The following is a 21,665-nucleotide window of genomic DNA, read 5'->3' as shown; positions in this document are numbered from 1 at the left end:
TACCAATATGGACCACGACCTCTGACTGTTCACCCTGCCCCCTCAGAATGTGCTGCAGCCGCTCGTTGACATCCTTAACCCTGGCACCAGGGAGGCAACATACCATCCTGGAGTCACGTCTGCGGCTGCAGAAACACCTGTCTGCTCCCCTAACTATTGAATCCCCTACCACTATTGCTTTCCCTATGTTCCTCCTCCCCCCCTGTCGTACAGCTGAGCCACCCGTGGTGCCGTGGACTTGGCTCTGGCTGTACTCCCCAGAGGAACCATCGCCCTCACCAATACTCAGAACAGTTTTTACGAATGTTTTATATACACACCCACAATTAGTTGTACTAATGGTGTATCACCATTTGTCTAAAAGACACATTTGAATTTAATAGGATGGTGCACTGCCAGCCTGTACTACCTATCAAGATACGCTTTACAGCATCCTAATGGTGCTACGTAAATGGGCCATATCTGTTGAGAGAATCATGTCAAAAGCTCTTTATCTCTCCCCTCCCCCCACATATTCTAAGGACCTCTAGAGCCTGTTAAGCTGCGGTTAGTTTCAAATCAGTAGCTACAGTATCCATTCCCAGTCAGCATCACCTTATTTATACTACCTGGGTGCAAACCGGATTTCTTCTGGCCAGGAAAGAACTTTGCACATGTATGCCCATGGCCCCCTGCCGGCCAGTAAATTTTAAATGTATTGAAAGTACAGCAGGAGCATCTGCTTTCCCAAGATACTTAAATAAGTTCTATTTTAGCTTATGAGATGCCTGTCTCACAGCTGTGCCTTCCAGAGTCAAGCTAAGACCCAACTGTGGAGTTAAATGGTCGCTTTTGGGTCATTACAAAGTGGAAATGCAACAGTGTCAGTGTAACTGCAGCCTTTGACTCATATCAACAACAACAACTTGCATTTATATAGCACCTGTGACGTAGCAAAACCTACCAAGTCGCTTCACAAGAGCATTATCAATCAAAATTTGACACCAAGCCACAGAAGGAGCTATCAGGACAGAAGAGGTAGGTTTTAAGGAGCATCTTAAAGGAGGATAGAGAGGTAGCGAGGTAGAGAGGCGAAGAGGTTTAAGGAGGGAATTCCAGAGCTTAGGGCCAAGGCATCTGAAAGCATGGCCGCCAATGGTGTAGCAATTAAAATCGGGATGCACAAGGTATCAGAATTGGAGGAGCAGAGAGATCTCAAAGGCTTGTAGGGCTGAAGAAGGTTACAGAGATTGGGAAGGATAAGGCCATGGAGGGATGTGAAGACAAGAATGAGAATTTTAAAATTGAGGCATTGCCGAACCGGGAGCCAGTGTAGGTCAGCAAGCACGGGGTGATGGGTGAATGGGACTTGGTGCAAGTTAAGATACGGGCAGCAGAGTTTTGGATGAACACAGGGTGGAAGATGGGAGGCCGACCTTTGTGACTTTGATAATGGCCGTTTCAGTACTGTGGTAGGGGCTGAAACCTAATTGGAGGGATTCAAACATGGAGTTCCGGGAAAGATGGGCATGGATTTTTGAGGCGACAACACGTTCAAGGAATTTGGAGCGGAACAGGAGGTTGGAGATGGGACTGCAGTTTGCAAGGACAGAGGAATCAAGGGTGGGTTTTTTGAGGAGAGATGAAGGGGAGGCGGATAGTACCTGAGGAGAGAGAACTGTTAATAACATCAGCTAACATGGAGGCCAGGAAGGGAGGTTGAGTGGTCAACAGTTTGGTGGGAATAGGTTGAGGGAGCAGGAGTTGGGTCGCATGGACAAGATGAGCTCGGTGAATGAATGATGGGAGATGGGATAGAATCTAGAGAAAGATGTGAGCTCAGGGCTAGGGCAGCGGGGAACATTTGGCCTGGTAGGCTAGGGGAAGGGAGAGAAGCAGCAGAGGCCGCTGAACGAATGGTCTCAATCTTTGTGACAAAAGAAGTTCATGAGCTCCTCGCACTTGTTGTTGGATTTGAGGGTGGGCGAGGGGGCAGGATGGTGGTTTAAGAAGACTGTTTATGGTGAAGAGAAGTTGGGGTTTATCTTTGCATTCCAGGATGATCTTTGAATAGACAGTCACAATATACAATTAATGGTACAGTTCTGTGTCTCCTAGGAATCAACTAAAACAAAGTCTTATTTGATAATCTTAGACTAATGTAGCGAGGAAAAGTCTCAACTAAAAATGTTATTCCATCAACATGAACCTACTCTTGGATAAATAAGTTTCAGGGCAGAGGAACTGCAGCACAGCAACTGTAACACTAGAGCAATGAACTCTTTTAACAATCAGTCTTGAATTAAAATCTCAGACTCAACATATTATCCCCATCAAGCTTCCATTTGACTAAGTTTGATCATTTCAGCGAGGGACAGAAAACTAGGCCAGTGATGAATCATAACCTACACACCATCTGAGATTTCAATCAACAAACGAAAATGCCAGCATTTTGCGGAGATCATGAGCTGGATCATCCTACCCTTCCAACCAAAGAAAAGAGCATGGGTGTGGGGCAAAATTAGATATTTAAAAAAAAGTTTTAAACTACATTTATAGCAAATGTGCACTAATGATGTTTCTGAACAGTAAGATTATTTCAGGTTAACCAAAAATATTTGAGGAAATAACTTGTGCAATAAAATGCTTTGGGAAATGTAAGTTGTTGACTGAATATGATAGATTTCTGTTAGGCAAGGGTATCAAGGGATATGGAGCAAAGGTGAGAAAATGGAGTTGCAGTGCAGATCAGCCATGATCTAACTGAATGGTTCGAGGGGCTGAATGGCCTACTCTTGCTCCTATTGTTCCTAACTATTATAATGGCTGAAAACACAGCAAAGACAGTGCAATAAAGAGAAACATTACTGATTTATACAGGTTGGGGGAATGGACCGGTGTGTGGCAGATGTCCTTCAATGTGGACAAGTACAGGGTCGTGCAAATTGATTGAGTAAACTACAGGCCTGTTTATACCATGCAAGGGTGCCTGTTAAAAGATATGGATCAATAAAAAGTATGGGTGTACCAAATGAATCAACAGAAAGATCTGGGGGTAATAGCTGACAGCATGTTAAAAATGCACATGCAGTGTGAGGTGGCTACAGTGAAGGCAAATAGGTTTTTGGATGTACTGAGAAGGTTACTGAATATAAAACAAAGAGCACCATATATTAGGCGAAACACAGCTTTGGTACACCCATACTTGGAGCATTCTGTCCAAATTTTGTCCCTGTGCATGTTGAAGGATATTTAAGCTCTGGAGAAGGTGTGAAGGAGGGTTACCAGATTGACACCTGGCTTTAGAACTCTTATTAACCAGGATAGGCTTTAACAGTTGAGGCTATTTAAGAACCATGGCTAGAGGGGATATTATTGAGGTTTTTAAAAAGTATGAAGTGATCGAGTCCATTGGATAGGTTATTTGAGACAGATAGGGTTGGTGGGACTAGAATTTATTTCGATGCCAGAAAGAATTTTTTCTCACTGGAGGTCATCAACCTTTGGTACAGACCATCAAAAATGTGTTAAGAATGGATTCACTGCAGTTCTTTGAACAGGAACTCGACAAGTTCTACATTTGAGTCTGCACAAACACTGTTCTTTGGATTAGTGCTTAGAGGACTGGAACACAATGCTAGGTTTAGTACCAGGTATTGGCAGGTATTGTGGCATTCAATGCAAAATATTCTATTGTTTGTTTTAGATCTGGAAAGTTGGTAGTGCTTTTTTTTTTGAAGTTTTGAAATCCCAGTACTTGTATTCAAATAAAAGCAAAATAAATCTGGATTTTATTTAGTATAATTGCAGTAATGTAGCGATTTGGAGCCAAATTGGGTATGCACTTTTTACGATGAATGTGACAGACAAAACAGGTCAGTATCTGTTGTTTCAGTATCTGCCGTTAGTCAGCTAAAGACAAAATCGTCAGAGAGCAGGTAACAACTGCAATAAGAACTGGCTCATTCTAGGAAGTAGCATTATAACAACGATCGTGAGGTGATCCATGCTGCAGTCAATCATATTCATTTTTATAGGTAATTAGGTCACAATCAAAAGAATGTGTTCTTGCTGAGCTCTATCTACATTCTTGCCGATTCCTACATGCTGGCCTGCTTTCTGTTTGGCTCCATCACACCACTGGCTGTCCCCCCATTGAATGATTCATTTCCAATATTTCGTAATCAGAACCTCCCCCCAACACCAGTTCCACTGAAATTCAAGCCAAAAGCCTGTCTCGACAAGCTCCTCAGTGCTCACTTTGCAGAGAACATTTTAAGCAACACTGATAATGGATTTTCTTGTTGCTGGCGCTAATTTTATACTGTGCAGGCACAGTTTGCAAAAGAGAGAATATGTCTAGATCAATAACTAAAGTATGGCGCTAACAATTCTTTATACCATGGCCTCCTTCTGTGCCGTAAACTTCTGATTCTATAGAACAACATTAATGAACAAAAATAGTTGCAGATAGTGCTGGTCACTCACCCGGCTGGCTTGACAGCCATGTCCAGTAAAATGCTCTTCCACTCTTGCCGTCGAAACTGCCAGATCCTCGCAGTCCCATCACGACTTCCACTAACAAACCTACCAAAACAGTCACGACTTCACATGTTAAATTAAACATATTAAAAGAAGTTTGGGAAGAGATAGCAGAGGCACGATTATATATATATAATATTTTCATTAGAAAAGGGAATAGTGCCAGAGACTTGCGGACAGCTAATGTTACTCGTACATTTAAAAAGGGAGATAGAACAAGTCCAGGGAACTATAGACCAGTTAGCTAAACGTCGATGGTAGGAAAGATAATGGAATCTTTACTCAGAGATGTAATAGAAAAACCTCTAGAAACGGTAAATAGGGATATTCTTTCGACTGGTCAATGATACAGTAACAAGAGAAAACAAATTTGTGATCATTTGAAAAAATTCTTTACACAGAGAGGGTGGTATGTGGAATTCTCTGCTTCAAACTGTTGTTGAAGCAGAGTCCATGAAGTTTCTAGAAGGGAATTAGAGATAGTTGCTTGAAAAAGAGGAATGTTAAAGGCAATGCGAGTGTGCAGGAGAGTGGATGCTCAAGAAGTGTGAGGTATAGTGGTGAGGGGAGACAGCAGGGCAGTGGGATTAGATCTGGGTTACTCTAGCAAAGAGCCGGCACAGTCACGATGGGCCGAATGGCTCTCTTTTGTGTTGTAAAATTTTATGATTCTATGTGGAGAAAAACAGCAATACAGACTTGGGGGAGGGGGGGGGGGGGGGAGAATTCGATTGCTTTGCGCCTCCCTTTAACGCCCTAAAAGGGCACGGGGACGCTAATTTAAGTTAGCGACTCAATTTTTCCCCTTTGATGGCTGCGAGGCCTCTTTCTGTGCTGCAACAGTAACATTTTATGCTTCTATCAACTGACATTTTTTACAAGTTTTAAAGTATGAGAACATTCAAGTTCACTGCATCAAGAAACATAAACCAAGTCATCAGCTAACAAATGTAATCTAACAATCTCCAGCAATTACACTGATTGAAAGTAGAATGTTTCACGCTTACCTGTCACTCGTGTTGGAGAACTGAATACTGTCAACTTTGTCCTAACAAAAATGTAAACAGGAGCTAAAATTAGGTGACTGTAAACATATTGTTTCTTTTGATTAAACATCTATAATATATTAAAATCAGTAGGTATGTCAGATGTTTCATTTTATAGATAGGTAAACATCTCGTATGGGTTTTCCAATGATAAACGGACATCAGCAATGTTCCCACTAAGCGCAGCTGTCTGGAGGTCCCGCACAGGCCGGTCGCCAGCTTTTCAATGGGAGATTCCGCGCATGCGTGCAATTTTGAATGGGCCGCGCACCAAAAATAAATCTGGGGTAACACTGCTCATCAGTTAGCTGTCACCATTCAGCTCATGCCTGTACGTGTTCCTCTCATTAGGATTTCCCCTTGCAAAGTAAGCAGTAATTAGCTGCGCTGGTCCCAGTCCATGCCAATAGGTTCAGCTCTGGCAGCAGATTGTGCTTCAGAGGCTCCACATGCCCACAGCACTAGATGAAGCCACAGACTTTCCACATCCACAAAGTGCAACCAGCAATGAACCCTCTGCAACCTCCCTCCCAGGATCGAGCTAGGTTCGAAATTGAGAGGGGAAAATAGATTTCGAGAGTATGCTTGCAGGGAACATAAAAACTGACTGTAAAAGCTTCTATAGGTATGTGAAGAGAAAAAGATTGGTGAAGTCAAGCGTAGGTCCCTTGCAGTCAGAATCAGGGGAATTTATAATGGGGAACAAAGAAATGGCATACCAATTAAATACTTTGGTTCTGTATTCACAAAGGAGGACACAAATAACCTCCCAGAGATGTCGGAGAACATAGGGTCTAATGAGAGGGAGGAATTGAATGAAATCAGTATTTGTAGGGAAATGGTGTTAGGGAAATTGACGGGATTGAAGGCCGATAAATCCCCAGGGCCTGATAATCTACATCCTAGGGTACTTAAGGAAGTGTCCCTAGAAATAGTAGATGCATTGCTGGTCACCTTCCAAAATTCGATAGACTCTGGCACAGTTCCCATGGATTGGAGGATAGCTAATGTAACCCCACTATTTAAAAAAGGTGGCAGAGAGAAAACGGGGAATTATAGACCGATAAGTCTGACATCGGTAGTGGGGAAAATGCTAGAGTCCATTATAAAAGATGTAATAGCAGAGCACTTGGAAAACAGTGACAAGATCGGACAAAGTCAACATGGATTTACAAAAGGTAAATCATGCTTGACTAATCTACTGGAATTTTTTGAGGATGTAACTGGTAGAATAGATAAAGGAGAACCAGTGGATGTGGTGTATTTGGACTTTCAGAAGGCTTTCGATAAGGTCCCGCATAAGAGATTAGCGTGCAAAGTTAAAGCACATGGGATTGGTGGTAAGGTACTGGCTTGGATAGAGAACTGGTTGGCAGACAGGAAGCAAAGAGTTGGAATAAAAGGCTCTTTTTCTGAGTGGCAGGCAGTGACTAGTGGGGTACCACAGGGATCGGTGCTAGGACCCCAGTTATTCACAATATATATATATATAGATGATCTAGATGAGGGAACTAGATGTAATATCTCCAAGTTTGCAGACGATACAAAGCTGGGTGGGCATGTTTGCTGTGAGGAGGATGCAGAGAAACTTCAGTATGATTTGGACAGGTTGGGTGATTGGGCAGAAGCATGGCAAATGCAGTATAATGTGGATAAATGCGAGGTTATCCACTTCGGTGGCAAAAACAGGAAGACAATTATTATCTGAACGGCAATAGATTGGGAAAAGGGGAAGTGCAACGAGACCTGGGTGTCCTTGTGCATCAGTCGCTGAAGGTAAGCATGCAGGTGCTGCAGGCAGTTAAGAAGGCAAATGGTATGTTGGCCTTCATAGCGAAAGGATTCGAGTACAGGAGCAAGGATGTCTTGCTGCAGTTGTACAGGGCCTTGGTGAGACCACACCTTGAGTATTGTGTGCAGTTTTGGTCGCCTTATCTGAGGAAGGATGTTCTTGCCATGGAGAGAGTGCAGCGAAGATTCACCAGACTGATACCTGGGATGGCAGGAATGACGTATGAGGAGAGATTGGGTCGATTAGGCTGATATTCGCTGGAGTTTAGAAGAATGAGAGGGGATCTCATTGAAACTTATAAAATTCTAACAGGGCTAGACAGACTAGATGCAGGAAGGATGTTCCCCATGGCGGGAGAGTCCAGAACCAGGGGTCACAGTTTAAGGATAAGGGGTAGGCCATTTAGGACAGAGATGAGGAGGAATTTCTTCACCCAGAGAGTGGTGAACCTGTAGAATTCTCTACCACAGAAGGCAGTTGAGGCCAATTCATTAAATATATTCAAGGGGTTAGATATATTTCTTAAGGCTAAAGGGATCAAGGGATATGGGGAGAAAGCAGGGACAGGGTACTAAATTTGGATGATCAGCCAGGATCTCATTAAGTGGCGGAACAGGCTCGAGGGGCCGAATGGCCTACTCCTGCTCCTATCTTCTATATTTCTATGAAATATTTTCTGCATTCCTCGTCTCGGTATTTTAATTTTTAAATAATGAATTTCCATCCTTGTTTTTAAAATTATCTGCAATAAAATGTACAAGATAAGGCCCCCCCGGGGCCAACACCAGCTGCCCACCATCTCACACTGCTTCCCAAGATCCAGCCTCTGGGTCCAATTCTGCTGGCTGTTTAACTGTTCTCAGAATTTTTAAGTATTGAACTTTTAGCTCTGTTTTTAAAATTATCTAGGATTAAATGTACAAGTTTGGGCCACCGGGGTCCTCGGCACAGGCCACTTGCAGTAGTTAGAGGAATAATGCGGGGGGAGGGAGGGGGAAGGGGAAGAGAGAGAAATGAATGAGCGAAAGAGGAAGGGGAAAGAGGGGGGCGAGGAATAGAGGGGAGCGAGAGATAGGGAGAGGAGCAGGGAAGGGAGGAGAGAGAGAATGAGAGGCGGAGAGTGAGGAAAGAAGGGGAAGGAAGCGAGAAAGAGAGGGAAGGGGTAGAGATGGGAAGAGAGGGGCGTGCTTCACTTCCATCCCACTTGCTGGCCGAGATGATTTTGATGTTATCAGGGTCAAGCCACGAATGCTGGAATTTCTTTTACAGGGAATGACGGAAGCAATCTGCCCACCGCTCAAATTCTAAGGGCAGTAAATCAGACAGTGGGACCAAGCAGTGTCAGAAGATTGGATGGCACTCTATCAGAGAGCAGGTGGGTGGTACAGCAAGGCTTAACTTTTTAGGGGTTTTTAACAGCGATATTAGAGCATAAAAGCTTAAGTTCTAGTCAGTTCAGTGATTTCTCAAGGACTGCCAGCTGCGAGGAGTTCAACAGCATGCCCTGTGGAGGAGCAGGGAATGACTAACAGCAACTTCTGGATTTCCGCATTTAACTGTGCATGCGCAGACTCTAGAAGTTGCTGTCAGTATCACAGTGGTAATGACAGCGAATGCTGACATTTTTGACGTCATTACAACTGCAAATTCCGGGCCATTTTTTGCCGCACTTCAAATTTGTGATGATGAAACTGTTAACTTTGGCCCAGAGAGTCTGTGATGAGAGCAAACAGTGGCTTTGTAAAGAAGCTGACATTCTACTACTGTAATGTTAAGTCTCAGTTCTTTTAACATTTTAACAAGTTGATAAGGCGGTTAAGAAAGCATATGGGATACTTGACTTTGTAAATAGGGGCATTGAATACAAAAACAAGGAAGTCATGCCTTTACAAATCACTGGTTAGGCCTCAGCTGGAGTATTGTGTACAATTCCAGGCACCATATTTTAGGAAGGATGCCAAGGCCTTGGAGAGGGTACAGAGGTGGTTTACCATGATACCAGGGATGAGGGACTTCAGTCATGTGGAGAGATTGGAGAAGCTGGGATTGTTCTCCTTAGAGTAGAGAAGGTTAAGAACATAAGAAATAGGAGCAGGGGTAGGCCATACAGCCCCTCGAGCCAGCTCCACCATTCAATAAGATCATGGCTGACCATCGACCTCAACTCCACTTTCCTGCCCTATCTCCATAGCCCTTGATTCCTCTAGAGTCCAAAAATCTATCTATCTCAGCCTTGAATATACTCAAAGACTCAGCATTCACAGCCCTCTGGGGCAGAGAATTCCAAAGATTCACAGCCCTCCGAGTGAAGCAATTCCTCCTCATCTCAGTCTTAAATGGCCTACCCCTTATCCTGAGACTATGCCCCCTAGTTCTAGACACTCCAGCCAGGGGAAACCTCTCAGCATCTACCCTGTCAATCCCCTTCAGAATCTTGTATGTTTCAATGAGATCACCTCTCATTCTTCTAAACTCCAGAGAGTATAGGCCCAATCTACACAATCTCTCATCATAGGACAGCCCTCTCATCCCAGGAATCAATCCAGTGAACCTTCGTTGCACCGCCTCCAAGGCAAGTATATCCTTCCTTAGATAAGGAGAACAAAACTGTGCGCAGTACTCCAGGTGTGGTCTCACCAAGGCCCTGTACAATTGTAGCAAGACTTCCTTACTCTTATACTCCAACCTCCTTGCAATAAAGGCCAACATGCCATTTGCCTTCCTTATTGCTTGCTGTACCTGTATGCTAACTTTCACCCAAATCTCTCTCAACACCAACATTTAAAAGTTTCTCACCATTTAAAAAATATTGTTTTTCTATTCTTCCTACCAAAGTGAATAACCTCATATTTCCCTACATTATACTCCATCTGCCACCTTACTGCCCACTCAATTAGTCTATCTATATCCTTTTGCAGACTCTTTGGGGGAAAAATTCGGTTGATTAGTGCCTCCCGTTAGCGCCTTAAGAGGGCGCTAATGGGGCGCAAAGCAACTAGCGCCCGGGCACGGCGATGTTTGCACCGCTCGCGAAACTGACCAGACATTTTACGGCGGCGCTAAAATCTACTGCCACGATCTCCTGCACCCGCAGATCGTGACATCAGTCGAGTGTGCAACGCCCCGGACCGGATATTGAGTGGCGCCCCCTGCCTTTCTGCCTGCTGCTAGCAATGACAGGTAGAGGGGAACGTTTTGCAGTCGGGAAGGGACTGGGGGAGCACTATTTAAAGGCGGCTATTTCCTGCCTCTTTTTTGTCAGCGACATTTTTGCACCACACATTCTGAGAGAGAGAGAGAGAAAGACTTCTGGAGAGATTCGATGCTGTGTGAAGGAGTTTTGGGTACTGAGCAGCAGTTTGCAGGTTCATGTTGATTTGACCTTCCTTGCATCAATTTAGAAGAGACTATGGGGGCTGCACTCTGAGCTCTTTCCCTGGGCCTCTCCATTGTTCTTTCCAGCAGAATTGATGTACAGGTCTCTCCAGGCTGAGATTCAAGGCTGCAATGAGCAATAAGCAGAGTGTGGATGGAGGGCAAGATCGACCCTCCCCTTTAAAAACGCCATTGTGTCTGTATTCCATTGCTAACTGACATCACATGAGCTTCGCCAGCGTTCTGAGGTAGCGCCTCACTCCTCAGCGTTAGTGCCTTAAGAGAGGTTTGTAGCGCCTGATTTAGCGCTCAAATCACCTCATGGGGCGATAGAAGCCAAGTTTGCAGTCAGAGGTGATAATTAGCGCCAGGCGCTAAACTTTGCGCCACAAATCGGGCGATAGAGAATTTCTCCCCCTTTGTGTTCTCCTTACAGCTTACTGTCCTACCTAGCTTTGTATCGTCAGCAAACTTGGATACATTACACTCGGTCCCTTCATCTAGGTCATTAATCTAGATTGTATACAGGAAACTCTCGATTTACCGACAGCCAAACAACCGGAAATCTTGGTTAACTGGCAAAATTCAGGAGTAGGTTCAGTTAAGTTTTTCTTCATATTAGTGGCCGTTTCTTGACTCTTGGCTGTGTAATCGGGGGTTTCTGCACTTGTTGCTAAGCAACAGGGACGCTTGGTCTGCGTCCGGGGTTCTTGCAGCTGTTGCTAAGCAACAGGGAAGCCTGAATTTGTTACTGTGTACGGAGCTCTCGTATCTTTTAACTATAACTCTCTGTAATCCGGACTTTTTGATAAACCGGCACCACCCCGGTCCCGGATAAAAAAGAGTTTCCTGTAAATAGCCGAGGCCCCAGCAGTGATCCTAATTAGCGGAGACCTAATAGAGGTATTCAAAATTATGAGGGGTTTTGATAGAGCAAGTTTTCTCTGGCAAGTGGGGCAGTAACCAGCTTAGGGGGAATGCTGAGTGTGGGACTAATTTGAACAGCTCTTTCAAAGAACACAACAGACCGAATGGCCTCCTTCTGTGCTGTAAGATTCTATGATTAAATTTAATACAGTGTGATTTTAACATTTATCTTTTCTTACAATTAATATATTTTTTATTTTTTTATTCCATGTTCAAGACATTCACTTTGTTTTCACCATGGGAAATCAACTAATCTTCCTTTTAAAAAAAAGATACTTACAGTATGAAACTCCAACTCTGAAATCTTCTCAGGTTGCCCTGACCCAAAGTAGTAAACTCTTATAATGTGATCTGTGCTCCCTGTTGCCAAAAACATTCCACCTGTAAAGAGACAGACTCATGTCAACATAGACTATACACATCCGACCAGTGTTTAAAAGCAAATACCTTTAATTATCATCTTTCTCACAATAGAAACAGTAACACATACACAGAAACAGCCAGTCAGAATGGCTTTTACCCTCAGCATTAGCAAACTCTCCTAATCACATTTACAAGCCCTGTTCACTATCCCTTTATCCCCCTTTCCTTCACCAAATTTAATCTTGAATGTTGGCACAGTTTATGCATCAACCACTGGACCTGGACCTGAATGCCATAGCCTCGCAACTGTGTGTAAAGAAGTTTCTCTTGCTCACTGTTCTAAATATCTTGGCTCGGATTTGTGTAGACAATAACGATGAGGCTAACAGCGCTCACTGTTGCAAGGAGAAAATCTGACAGCAACTTCTGGCGTCCACACATGCGCGCTTAAACACGGAAATCAAGAAGCTGCTGTCAGAGATACACTTCCTCAACAGGATGCGCTGCAACAGTATCTCACAGAGAGAGTCGGCATTGAAATCACTGTTATGGCGTGAAGTTGGGGTACTGGCACCCTAGTTCTCCACTAAAGATGCCAGAAAAAGTTAGGGCTGGTGCATTCAGCAGTAAGTGAATTTTTAACGGCGTTATAAGTGATAATTACTGCCAAACAACCTCTCTGGCCCTGAAAATTAAATTTTACAAGTGTGGTGTTTCAATTGTTCAGAAGTTAATTATTATTGGAGATTTTAAAATTTTACAATTAAATTATTTTTTACTTTTTCTGTCTGTCTCTTTTATCTCTCTCTCTTAAGCCCATCTGTCTTTCACAATCTTTATTTGGCTTTCTGTACATGATTTAAATCTAATTTATACTTCCTGGTTTAGACTCGCGGGCTGAATTTTCTGTTGTGGTAGCGGGCGCGATCGGTGGTGGGTTGGGTGGGAAAGTTGTTTTTTCTCACCTCCACACGCCTTTCCCACAGGCACGTCATCGTGGAGCCGACCTGACCTGCAGCAGCGGGGGACCCCATTGAAATCATTATGAGGTACTTTACAGGCACTTAAGAGCCTTTTTCCCCCTGCTTTTTAAATTTCCCTGCATAGCCATGGGATTCACGCAGCTCAGTAACCACGTCTGTCAACCTGAGGCATGAGTTCCATGGCCATTGCTCCAGCTGATGGCTTGACAGCATGGAAAACAAACCAAAATAAAAACATGTTGATTACATCAGCTAACAGATTGATGGAGATTCTGTTCTACTTGAAAAGCTACTGGTAAATGTTAATTCAGAAATTCCTGAAGGGATGCAAGTGCTACCCCGGAAGGTGAGGGAAATATATTTTTCACTGGCCATTCTCAGTTGTTACCTTCCAACTCAACAGTAATTGCAGTGAATTGATCTGCATTATAAAAAATGACATAAACCATTAGATTGTGTTGTTTCTGATCAGGTTTTTCTCACAGTATATAGTGATTGTCCAGTTACACATTAAATCAAGTCATCAACCATAACAAGTTCATTCTCATCACTCATTCCACTGGTTCAATTTGCTTTCAGTCCCTGAATATGACTAATGTAATTTTTGAGTTTGAGACTTCAGGGTGAATTTCTGCGACGATTGTCTCACTTGTCCATTGTTAACTTCAACAGAAGAGCTGCAGAAATCTCAGAAACACATTTTGAGCACCACTTGCACTGTTTGTCAGGGATTCCGCAGCTCTTCCACTGAACTTGCATAAGATTGTAAATCCACCTCTTTACAATTACATTTAAAATCTGTTTAATTTTATGTATTACCTATACACACACATCTTTTATTTGTACCAGTTACTGATACAAAAGTCTATGGGGTCAATTTTCTGGCAGCCGTCGGGCGGCTTTTCATGTGGCCGGGGGCCGAAAATCGGCAAAAAAGCAGGTCGGGACCCCCCCCCCCCGCCTGATTCCCCGCCCTGTCCGACTTTCGAACCGCTGTTTCCCCACGACCCGCTTCAGTCCCGGCCGCCACTGGCGGGACTGGTCGTTGGCACACTAATGACCAATAATTACCTTGTTGAAGTAGATTTTCCAGGGCCGTTGCGACTTTGGGGCTTTCCCCACATCAAACACGCCTGCGGGTAACCCCGCTGATGAGACCTGGCGTGAAGCTTGCCAGCTTGCTTGCTGTCAGCTGCAGGTCAATCGGAGAAGCTGCGATTTAAAGGGACAGCACTTGTATGTTGAAGGACCTTGTTGTTGCAGGTTTGGGGCTACTTCTTCAAGGCTTAGGCACAGCTGTGGAAGGTTGGAGCCTCACACACTTCTCCAATGTGATCTCCTGGGAAGCCCCTCTCGCCACCCTCACTCAGCGCTTCCTCAGTGGAGGCATCTACGAGAAGCATGGGACGCCTTTTGTTCCTTCCCTTCTTGCCATTAGAGGATCTCCAGCAGCAGAGGCGGCAGCAGCAGAACCAGGAACAGCAGGATCAGCAACAGGAGCACCAGGCTGCTGCTCACTCACCTGAAGCTGCACAGACCAGAAGGGGCCAGCGCTTGGAAGTGGCTTGAGAGCACCTTGCTGCGCTTTAGGGGGCCATGGGGACCCGTTTCTGCACTGACAGTCCTACTCAGAAGGACTTCCATGAAGATCTGGTTTCTCTGTTCAACAGATGGCCAACGCTCCTCAAGAGATGTCATTCTCTTATGAGCACTCACCATGTTTTCCATACCCTGGTGAGTTATCTCCTCCATGGAGGTTGCCAACCTTTCCATGGTGATGCGTTCATGCGCCAATGACTCCACAAAGGCTCTGCTCATGGTCGCTATGGACTCCTCCATTCGCTCCACACTCGCAGCGACCCTGGAGACAAAACCTGCCAGAGACTCCTGCATCTGTGCATGGAGATCCATCACCTCTTCTCTTGCGGATGGACCCAGAGGCAGAGGGTCGACATGCAGAGCAGCTGAGCTGAGCTGGCAGAGTCCTGCGCCTTCCGACGAGGACTTTCCACTGCTGTCCCGGTCTCCAGAATCTGCTGAGGCTCACTTGTTGTGGTAAACCACTGTCATACCTGTCTGTGTCTGTATGTGTATTCCACTAGGTACAGGTCTGGACATGCCTCGGCTGACTCCTCCCACTATTCCAGGTATATAAGTGACTACCTCCCAGTCCCTTAGTATTCTGGACGGGTCGACCACTCGAGACAAGACCTTCATTCTTTAGTTAATAAAAGCCTGATTGTTACTCGCTCAACTTCAGTCTTTTGAGTAATTGATGGCGCATCACTTGTGAGCTGTGAAACACCAGGTGACAACACTACTCTATGTCCCGAAGGTCCCCCCCGAGGTGTGAGCGTCTGCACTGGTGCTGGGTGCGCTTACTTCTGCTGACGCTGTGCCCTCAGAGGTTGGAGCTTCCTCTGAGGTGTCTGGCTGCACAGCCTCTTCCTCCTCAACAGTGAGGACGGGGGCTCTGGATGGTACTGTGGGGGAGTAAAGGAAGGAGTTAGAGATGTAATGTCAAGGTTCTTCTGGTGACTCCCAGTGAGTTGGCATCTGCTGACACCTGCATCCATGCAGCATTGGTCTCAGTGGGAGGCCTCTTCCTGCCTGACCTAGGGAAGAGGACCTCCCTGTGGGCCCTAACCCCATCCAATAATGCCTGCAGTGAAGCCTCGTCGAATTTGAAGGCAGCTCAGGGTCTGGCACTGGCCACAGCTGCTGCAGGCTCCTCTGCCATCCTGTATGGTTCGTTTGGAAGCCTTCAGATGATGCAGTGCTTGCTATGGACCTTGAAAGCACCACGAATGATGACATCATACTGTGGGGATTTCTGACTCGAATTGGACAATTAGCAAGGCTTCCCACATGCTGGGAATTAATTGGCCACTTGAGGGAAAATTGCGTGGAGCTGGCTGACACTTTTTTGTGTGTGTCAGAAACCCCACATTCGGGGAAACCCGACCATTTCCCACACAAGCCGAAAATCGGGGCCTATAGATTTGTGACTAAAGCGCCAATAACTTCACAATTAATGTACTTTTTAAATTATGTTATTGATCGTAAATGTAGATGGGAGTCATATTACTTAATGATATTATTTAAATATTTCTTTGTCGCTCATATATAACTTATTATATTATTGTACAGTAAAGATTCAACACCCACTTTGTTAGATTAAACTTAAAATTTAATGTGGCCAGGGTCCCTTTAAGGATCCCGGCTTAAAACACGTCATGAATGACATCACCAGACCCGCTCCATCTAATTGGGCCGGGTAACGCGCTGGGTGGGCTTAATAGGTCCCATTAAGGTTCATTTTCTACAGCAGGATGGATCCAGCAGCGGGGTCTACTGTAGAGGACACTGTGCTGAATCAGACAGCGGATTAGAGCAAGTCTCCACTCAATAGCCGGAGAAACATTTGTGGGCAGCTGTCAGCAAGGTGAATTACGAGTGCCTTTCCTTCGCAAAATCCAGCCACATATATTTAGTCGTATGTATGGGCCCTCATTTTGACCCTTCAAATATTGGAAATAGTCTGCTTCTATCTACCCGGTCCCATCTCATCATGTGATAATGACCTGATAATCTGTTTTTGTTATGTCGATTGAGGGATAAATATTGGCCAGGACATCGCAGATAACTCCCCCGGCTCTTCTTTGAAATAGTGCCATGGGATCTTTTACAGCCACCTGAGAGAGCAGACAGGGCCTTGGTTTATCGTCTCATTTGAAAGACAGCACCTCCGACAGTACAGCACTCCCTCAGCATTGCACTGGAATATGAGCCTAGATTTTTGTGCTCAAGTCTCTGGAGTGAGATTTGAACCCACAACCTTCTAACACAGAGGCAAGAGCGCTACCCACTTAGCCACGGCTGACACTGGGTTTTGAGATCAGCCTAGTAAGGAATGGTGCGGGGGTGGGGGGGGGGCGGATATAGGGAATGAGTGTAGGGAGATGAGATGAGCCTGAGAGGAAAGAAAAGAAAGAATCTGCTGAGAAACTGGGGGAAAGAGAAATGGAAGCAGCAGAGGAGTGAGGCAAAATAAAGAATACTGGGGGCGAGGGGGTGATGAGAAAGGGAAGGGGTGAGCGGGCAATGGGAGAAAGGGTCAGTGGGAAGGGGAAGGGGTAGAGGAGGTGAAAGCGCGGGGGCAAAGGAGAAGAGGAATGGGGAAAGATGGGGCGAGGATGAGCCAATGTCAGTGGAAAAGGGAAGGAAGGAAAGGAGATAGGATGTGGGTCAGCCAAGGAGTCTGAAGCACCACCCCTTCGCATTGCTTTCTGTTATTGTCCTGTGATCCATCATCCCTGCCGGATCCATCCCACCCCTCAACTGCAACCCGAAACCTGTCTAAAATCCTGGTTAAATCTTTCCCCAACAACACCCATAACTTCTACCAGCAAAAAGAGAGAGAAAAACAGGAGAAAGAACCAAAAAAAAAACAAAGAAAGAGAGAAACAAAAGACACAGAGACCAAGTAGCGAACAACAAAGATGTGGAAAACCAAAAGGGGAGAGAGAACTAGCAAGAAGATGACAGTAAATGTCTACTGCAAATTAACATGAACAATGCCATGGCAGATCCAATTACATTAAAGAAGTTGATCTTTTATATCTATTTAATAATAGTATTCTACAAAAACAATCTCCCCTACATCAAATCCTTTCCTTTCTCTGCCAAAACTTCAAATTCTTCACATACCCAACCCCTCCCCACCCTACCTTGACCCCTGACTTGTGTGCAACACTAATGCAGATCCACTAGTATATAAAAAATTTACAGTGATCATTCATGCTGTGTGTGTATATAATAACCCTTACAGACGGCCCCTCAATCAAGAAGTGTTGCCACTGTCATACTTGTTCTACAAAGGTCACGTGTTGAGTGTCATGCTTATATATATCTTTTCATTATAAAACTCAAACACGGCCTGCCTTGCCAGATAAGCTGAGGGAAAACATATTTTCATCCAAGGACGAGATTGGCAACATGCACCATAAATGTTGCCATCTAGTGCACCAATCTTGCCATCCATGACGTCCGCCACATTTTCCTGCATCTCTAATTAAATATTAGATTAAAGGTCATCTAGCAAATAATAAGTGGCAAAACCAATGGCCAATGTATTCATCCCATCGCTAATGGTGCAATTTCTTTATTCTGGTGGTAAAATAACTACTGCGTTCATAAAATGAATCATACAATGAACTCCAATTCGTATTTACCCTTATTTTAGTTGATTGTGTGATCATCTCAAGCATCCACAAACCTTATAACGAGTAGGGAAGTTTAGCACCTCTCTGATTTCCCCCGCCCAAATTTAAGGATCTTTGTTATTAAATTAACAATAAAATGTATGTAGTCATGAGCATTTACTGGGCTTGTAAACTTTAGGAAGGTTTGTTTGAAACCATAGCTGGTCAGAGATATTTGTTCTGTTAGCTATTAATTAAAATATTTGAACACTTGACCCCTGCAATTGGATGCACATAGAAATTCATCAATTTCAAAATACAGGAAACTTTAGTTTAACCGGAGGTTAAATGTCCGGAAAGCTCTATCTACCGGCAAAATTCAGGAGCCGTTTCCTATAAGTTTTTTTACTTCTCGTTGCTTTTTTTTTTCCAGTCCGGCTCTGCAAGGTCTAGCTGCAGCTGTTGCTTAGCTACAGAGACGCTTTTAAGCTGCGGCCGACTGTTTTGAAGCTAAGCAACAGGGTTTGTTGATTCAAACGGAGCTCAAAAGCTCCGTATGTTTTAACATTAGCGCTGGTTTCTACGGCAGTTTTGATGGTACGGCACCAGCTCGGTCCCGTCAGTGCCGGATACCAGAAAGTTTCCTGTAGAGGGAAGGCAGATGACCAGGCTGATCTTCATGTGATCGACTGCCGAGACAATTACATCAATTTCTAGTAAGGGATCATTAAAAGAATCAAACTTAACTTAAGTGTTATTTTTCACGCACTACTGACAACTTGATTTAGACTTCACATACTATGGATTTCATGATGCGTATTAAAACATAGTTGTCAACTAATTAAATTCCATGGGCAGGATTTTCATTGTGCCATGGAGTCGAGATTGGAGGCGTGGGGGGGGGGTTAAAATCCCAAATTCGGGGGTCCCGACCCCTTTCCGCACCCATACCCGCCTCCATGCCAGTTTCAAAGGAGGCGGGTACCCGCACTGGGACCTGCCTACCCGAGGCAGGAAGGGATTAGTGCCAATTAACTGCCTGTTAACAGGTAGTTAACAGGCAGTTTTTAGCCTAATCCCTATTTTTGATGTTGAAGTGTGGGATTCCCGACGGCTCCAAACCACGCCAAGTTAGAGGAGGCGGGCCGTCGGATTGAAGGACTTGGAGGGGTTGAGATTTCGGTGTTCAGATGAGTGATGAGTGCATGAGTGCAAAGGTAAGTGTGATTGGTGTGTCTAAAGTGATTAAATAAATTTTACATACCTTTTCTTACCTTTTCAGCCTTCCTTCCTTTAGGTTCTGGGAGTCCCTCATCTCACCAGCACAGAAAGCAGAATGGCTGCGAACTGTCAAAAGTGACAGCCTTCAGCTTTCTGTGCAGGAGAGAATTCTAACTGAGTCTGTGGAAAAGGACTCAGGTTAAAAGTAAGACTGTCAGTGTTTGACAGCTTCAAACAGCTGTGAAACACTGATATTTCATCTGTCAAAAGCTCTTGACAGATGAAATTTCAGTCTGTGATGTCACCTGTTGCCGGGTGGGCCTTAATTGGCCTGCTGAGTCCGCTGGGCGGGCTCAACAAGATCAATCAAGTTAAAATCACGTGGATTGGCCGCATCTCGATGGAGGCGGGACTACAACCCGAAAGTTGTAGTCCCGCCTCCAACCCGACTCCTGAGTTAAATTCCTGCCCCGTGTGTTTTAAGGATAATTGACAAAACTAGCAGTGTGAACATTTCCAATACATGTACGGACCGTTTGTATAGATATTGATGTATTTAATTGGTGCATATGCATGACTGCTGGATTATGCTACCCCCTATTCACCAATTGAATCCTGCTAAACATATGTTTGCCAGGAAACGGATTGTGATGTCGATGATAATTATTGCAGCTGCAATTCTTCCGATAGTTCAGGTGAGACTCTTCATTTGGAGCGAATTGATTTTGGCTCTCAGTTTTCCATACCAATCTTGGACCAATAAATCGCACCACTGCCACGCAACTTAACCCATTATTTTTTTAAAGTCTAAGTGGCAGCAGTGTGAAAACTGGCTTAAATCCAGGAAAGTCGCGAGCATCATTGATTTGAATGAGGGCGGAGCTATGATAAGTAACATCTGACTGCTTTCAGCAAGGATAACTGCAGAGCGGCACAAACGACCCAGAAAAATATGAAGAGGCATAAACTAATGGTGTAAGTCACTTACTCCACAATTCCCTCTTTAATTTTGTGTGATTCAAAAGGTCCCTGGATGCGCCATTACAGTAGTGCAAGTTTCCAGGGCAGTCTGAGCGATCTACTCAATCTTAGGAAATGCAGAAACCAGCAAGTCTAAGATTTCATTTGAAATTAATGGTAATTCCATTAAAAGATTTGCTGACATAATGCAACTAATTACAGCATCGCTAAGCTACAATTTCAGCAGTCAAAAGAAGGTTTGTTATCCAATAGCTTGGTTGACGATCATTTTCCTTCTGCAACTCAAGCTTGTATTGAAATTCAATGTAATGTTTCCTTAATAAAACTGTTGTTTGGATCCAAAATGAAACCAGTTTGTCTTTGGAAACAATGGAATTGATTTCTGCACCATACTCACAGAAATGCAGGAAAACTAACGATGTATAGTGACAAACTATACAGCCAACCATGTACAAGAGGGTCTACATGTTATTTAAATGCCGGACAGAGAAAGAACCAAAAATGAGAACCAGTTGCTATAATATTTACAAGGTGGCATCAAATGTAAATTCACAACTTTACAAAGCTGCAGTTCCAGAATACATTTGCATTTTTAATGTGTCATGTTTAAACAGCAATTTAATATCCGATTTGCTAGGCAGTAGAACATGATGAGCCAACGCACCACTAAGCAGAGGTTTTCAAAGACCAACCAAGTCTCCAACCCAAGACCATCAGAAACAGTTCAGAGCTGGAATCAGTACAATTAACTAGACCTCTGCAAGGCATTTGACAAAGTTCCACACAAAAGGCTATTAGTTAAACAAAAAGCTGTGGGGATTTGAGTAACCCCTGGGAATGGATTAGAAAATGCCAAAGGGTAGAAAACAAGTATTTATTAGGAGTTATGTTGGAGTAGGGGTGAAGGGGTGTCTCAAGATTCAATGTTGTGACCACTATTGTTCTAACATACTTAAATGACCTGGATTCAGAAACTCAATGAAAAGTTATCAAATTCGCAAATGGTACCAAATTGGGAGGTGCAGCTCAGAAATAAAATAATTGGTTGGACAAAAATACATGTGGGCAAAACAATGGAAAATGAAATTTAGTGCAGACAAGTGAAAAGTACTGCACATAGGAACAACAAAGACAACTTGTATTTATATAGCACCTTTAATGTAGTAAAATGTCCCACAGTGCTTCACAAGGAGCATTATAAAACAAAATTTGACAACAAGCCACATAAGGAGATATTAGGGCAGATGACCAT

General features: G+C 44.1%; 1 protein-coding gene across 1 annotated transcript in view; it reads right to left on the bottom strand.

Moving 5' to 3' along the window:
• phip (PHIP subunit of CUL4-Ring ligase complex) overlaps window positions 1-21,665 on the bottom strand; it is a 291,703-nt gene that overhangs the window by 133,536 nt on the left and 136,502 nt on the right. Inside the window, exons 11-13 of the mRNA XM_085997697.1 lie at window positions 11,942-12,042; window positions 5,529-5,569; window positions 4,468-4,566 (exon numbers count right to left, since the gene is read on the bottom strand). Of these exons, the coding sequence (XP_085853823.1) occupies window positions 4,468-4,566; window positions 5,529-5,569; window positions 11,942-12,042 (241 nt within the window). The remainder of the gene's footprint in view (window positions 1-4,467; window positions 4,567-5,528; window positions 5,570-11,941; window positions 12,043-21,665) is intronic.

Source organism: Somniosus microcephalus, chromosome 9 (assembly GCF_052327205.1).
Source record: "Somniosus microcephalus isolate GS21.2 chromosome 9, FLI_Smic_1.0, whole genome shotgun sequence".
Classification (NCBI taxonomy): Eukaryota; Metazoa; Chordata; class Chondrichthyes; order Squaliformes; family Somniosidae; genus Somniosus; species Somniosus microcephalus.
This window is presented reverse-complemented; position numbering and strand designations above follow the sequence as displayed.